Source organism: Myotis davidii, unplaced genomic scaffold (genome assembly GCF_000327345.1).
Source record: "Myotis davidii unplaced genomic scaffold, ASM32734v1 scaffold482, whole genome shotgun sequence".
NCBI lineage: Eukaryota > Metazoa > Chordata > Mammalia > Chiroptera > Vespertilionidae > Myotis > Myotis davidii.
Genome location: NW_006293550.1, coordinates 695,634 through 700,398, shown reverse-complemented (window position 1 = coordinate 700,398; position 4,765 = coordinate 695,634). Strand labels below are relative to the sequence as shown.

The window sequence follows — 4,765 nt, the reverse complement described above, 5'->3', positions numbered from 1 at the left end:
ACGCACTATGATGCGCACTGACCACTAGGGGCAGGCGCTCAATGCAGGAGCTGCCCCCTGGTGGTCAGTGCACTTCTACAGGGGGAGTGCTGCTCAGCCAGAAGCTAGCACATGGCTGTCCAGCACAGCGGTGGTGGTGGGAGCCTCTCCTGCGACCTCAGCAGTGTTAAGGATGTCTGACTGCAGCGTAAGCCTGCTCCCTGTTGGCAAGTGGACATCTCCCGAGGGCTCCTGGGCTGCCAGAGTGATGTCTGACAGCCAGCTTGGATCGGGCCTAAGCCAGCAGGTACATCCCCTTGGCTGCCAGACGAATGTCTGACTGCCAGCTTGGGCCCAATCCCCCTTGGATCGGGCCTAAGCCAGCAGGTGGACATCCTCTTGAGGTCCCAGACTGTGAGAGGGCACAGACCAGGTTGAGGGACCTCCCCGAGTGCACAAATTTTTGTGCACTGGGCCTCTAGTTATTAATATAATCTGGGTGAGGTGGATTGTGTAGGTAGAAAGCCTTCCCTGGGGAAATAAAGCCTGAATTGCCCTCCAGTAGAGTGTAGGAGAGCCAGCCAGGCTACAAGTGGGTGAAAGAGGAGAGTTCATTCTAGGCAGAGGGAACACTTTATATTGAACCTGGTAAAGACTGAAGAAAACTTCGTACAGGAAATTCTAGAACTTCAGTAGGGCTGGGTGTGAGTTAGGAGGTATCAGAAAATGTATTTGTTCTAAGTAGGGCTTTATTTTGATGGTGTTGTTAAAGAGAGATACTTTCAGAAGTACCTTGCCTTCCTCTCCCATAAGCACTTGTTTTTGAGTCTAACGAGCTTCCCCCCTAAACTCTTCCAGTGACTTCCCATCACTTATAAGATACAGTTTTAAAAGTTTATCATATTATATTTCACCCATATAATTGTCTCTCACAAGTCACAATGGACTGCTTTTAATTCCCAAAATGCACTGTCCTTTGTGACCTTGTGCCTGGACATGTGCCACTGCCTTCACCCTGGAATTTCCTTTCTCACTGTGTCCTATGGCGAATTCCTCCTCATCCTTCATGATAGTGGATGATGTACAAAAATCGGTTGTGTTCCTAAGCTAACAGTTCTTTTATACAATAAGGCTAAAAGGACCTGTGCGAGATTAATAACCTTTACTAAGGGATCTGAAAGAAAGGTGAATAAATACTGTGGTTAGGTTTGGAAGTACTGAATACAATAAAGGTGTTAATTCTCCCCAAATTTAGTGTATTTAATATAATTCTAATCAAAGTTACTATCTAGCTGCACAGATGTTTTATAATTATTTTAAACTGACTACCTGATTCTAAAGTTCATCTGAAAGAATAAACATAAAGTAGATTTGGAAATTATGAAGAAAAAAAAAAAGAACGGAGATTTGCCCCATCAGATATTAACCAATTGGAAGTTTTCTACCCTTGTCAGTTAAGGGGTGGACACGTGATGTAAGCCAAGCCACTCCAATCTGTATTAATTATGTTTCTAATCATTATTTCCCTGTTACTACATGACTCAGAACCTTGGGTAGATTTTTACCATTTGCAGAGTTAAGATCAGGATGGACTGACATAAGATTTACGTTAGTGGCATTCACGGATTTCCCTTTGAGGCTCATTTTATTTTTTTATTTTTTTTTTTAATATATTTTATTGATTTTTTACAGAGAGAAGGGAGAGAGATAGAGAGCTAGAAACATCGATGAGAGAGACATCGATCAGCTGCCTCCTGCACATCTCCTACTGGGGATGTGCCCGCAACCCAGGCACATGCCCTTGACCGGAATAGAACCTGGGCTTTCAGTCAGATATTAACCAATTGGAAGTTTCCTACCCTTGTCAGTTAAGGGGTGGACACGTGATGTAAGCCAAGCCACTCCAATCTGTATTAATTATGTTTCTAATCATTATTTCCCTGTTACTACATGACTCAGAACCTTGGGTAGATTTTTACCGTTTGCAGAGTTAAGATCAGGATGGACTGACATAAGATTTACATTAGTGGCATTCACGGATTTCCCTTTGAGGCTCATTTTAATGCACTGGTCCCCAGAGTGGTCTTGTGATTGCAGTATCAGTATCATATGAGACCTAACTAGAAATACAAATTCTCAGGCCCCACCTACGACCTACTGGATCAGAAACTCTGGCATTAGCGTCCAGCAGTCTTTTACGGACACTGGATGCACGCTAAAGTTTGTGAAGCACATTATTAAAGAAAGGGTTTGTCATCCTCTAGAATGCTGAAACAGATGCACGGGGCTCATATGATGCACCATCATAATAAAAAGGAGAAAGCAGACTTACAAATAAGCTCCTGATGGAAGTTCATGCGGCACACTTCAAGTCACAGGTGTTACATTTCAATTCAGCCGTTCCTCACATGGACACCTCCAGGGTGAGCAGCAGCTGGAATTTATTTAATTGACGATGGTTAATGAGGCTGCCAAATAACTCAGCTAGAAAGGTCATCTCATAGATCAATTAAATATTTCCTGCTGTATCATCTGCCAGTAGATGTGAACCTGTGATTGTCAAGAGACCTAACTGTTGGACTAAATAAAACGTTAGGAAGTTAAATTTGCTGCGGGAAGGGGGAAGAGCCTACACCATCCATAAGAGTTTTTTCAGCCATCCACTGATCACTTCATTAACTCCGTTACTGCACAGTTCACTGTAGTTAGCTTTCCATACTCTTCATAAGGAAAATTTTAACACATAATTTAAACATCCTTTAATGATAGTAATTTTCCTTCTGATATTAATAGTCTCAGGTTTTAAATTTTGTCTCTAAGAAAAACACTTCCTTGTGCAAAGAATGATTGACTAGAATCTATTTTGATGGATTTAGAGGTATGTAAAGGCAGGCCATGTTTTGTGTTGGTTTTTTTTTTGGCAAGATACTCTGCAGGGAGGGGCTACGCTGAGGCAAGTGAGGCATTCCTCAACATTGCAGAATTTTAAGGGCACCTAACATTTATTTATCTATAATCAACATAAATAATATTTTAATGGCCAAAATTGATATAAAAAGCAAAGATGAACAAAATGTCAAAGATTTAAATAAAGACAGGATTATAAGTGCTCGGTAGAGTCATATTGGAGCCTGAGGCAAAAGGAAAGTCAGTAATACTGATCTTGGCTCTGAAAATCTCAGGTAAGTAAAGTGTAAAACTAGGACCACAGTTCCTAGATTAGTAATATAAAATTGTATTAGTGTTTATAATAATATTCTTTTGTTTTGTATTTCTAGGGATATACTAACATCTCCATCATGCTGGCAACATGCTGTTCTTCTTAACCGATTCAATTACTCTTTTGAACTGGAGAAGGATTTACATTTCAAGGGCTATCACACACTCCTTCAAGGATCTTTACCCTATTATCCTAAATCATTGAAGTGTTATCTTAGCAGACGTCCCCACCGGATACCTTCAGAAAGACACCAAATTGGAAACCTAAAAAAATACTATCTCCTGAATGCTGCCTCTCTTCTTCCAGTACTGGCTCTTGAATTAAGGGACGGAGAGAAGGTTCTGGATCTGTGTGCTGCTCCTGGAGGCAAATCAATCGCTCTGCTGCAGTGTGCTTGTCCAGGTAGTGTGCTTTTCTTTCAGCTATCAACCACTTTCCAATGTCCATCTGTATAAAGTGCTTTTAAAATATCTGGGGGAGAAACGTAAGATTGAGTTTGCAGACTTTGAAAGCATGAAACCAGGACAATATGGAGAGAATGGAAATTTTAACTGAGGAAATCAGTGTAAATAATATTTTTCTCCAGTTACTTAATTCTAGCAGGTAATTGGGAACAAAATTACATTTTGGGAATGAAAACCTATCAGATAATATGAATTCTGATAGACCAATAACAAAGATTTTAAAAATTTTATTACATTCATACTTAAGAGTCATATTGACTTCCTTGTAAAACTACTATGAAGTAGAAATATATACATTTAGGATCATTTTTTTATATCATTGGACCATAAGGTTCGATGGCAGTTCTGTCCAATCCTATATAATAAAAGCCCAGGGACCAAATGGTAGAACCATCAGAACGACCGGTCAACCAGTCGCTATGATGCACACTGACCACCAAGGGGCAGACGATCAACGCAGGAGCTGCCCCCTGGTGGTCAGTGCACTACCACAGCTGACCGGGATGAGCGGTTGCTCCTGCTGCGAACCCCAGGCCGACAGGAACCTGGGCTGTGATCATCGTCTTCTTGCCCCAGGCTCCTCCTCCTTGCTCCCTGATGCCTCCCCCAGACACCCACAGGCTGTGCAGTGCTGCCGCCAGGCTCACAGAGCTGACCCTGGAAGCTGGGAGGTGGTTTTGTGGCTGCCCCGGGACTGAGAGCTACTCCGCTGCCTCTCAGTGCTATTTTCCTGGGGCCCGGCCTCGATTGGGTCCCCTGGAGAGGCGAGTGCTCTGGCTCTGTGGAAGATTCTGGACCAGGGAGCAGCTGCTCAGATGGCGGGTCCACAGCCACTCGGCTGACCAGGATGAGCGCTCCCACAGCGGGCCAGTCCCTGTAGGCCACACCCCCCACCAGTGCACGAATCCCATCTCCAGGCCTCTAGTAGAAATATAATATGATACACACACACACACACATACACACATATAAAACCCTACTATGCAAATAGACTGAACAGCAGAACAACCGAACAACTGGTCATTATGATGTGCACTGACCACCATGGGGCATGCGTGGAACATGGCAGACATCAGCAGCAGGTGTCAGAGTTGAAACATGG

At 43.0% G+C, this 4,765-nt stretch overlaps 1 protein-coding gene across 3 annotated transcripts in view; it reads left to right on the top strand.

The window, feature by feature from the left end:
* Positions 1–4,765, top strand: part of NSUN3 (NOP2/Sun RNA methyltransferase family member 3) — a 77,657-nt gene that overhangs the window by 13,298 nt on the left and 59,594 nt on the right. For all 3 annotated transcript variants that reach the window (XM_006767255.2, XM_015566214.1, XM_006767256.2), the window contains exon 3: positions 3,258–3,601. In XM_006767255.2, coding sequence (XP_006767318.1) covers positions 3,258–3,601 — 344 coding nt within the window. The remainder of the gene's footprint in view (positions 1–3,257; positions 3,602–4,765) is intronic.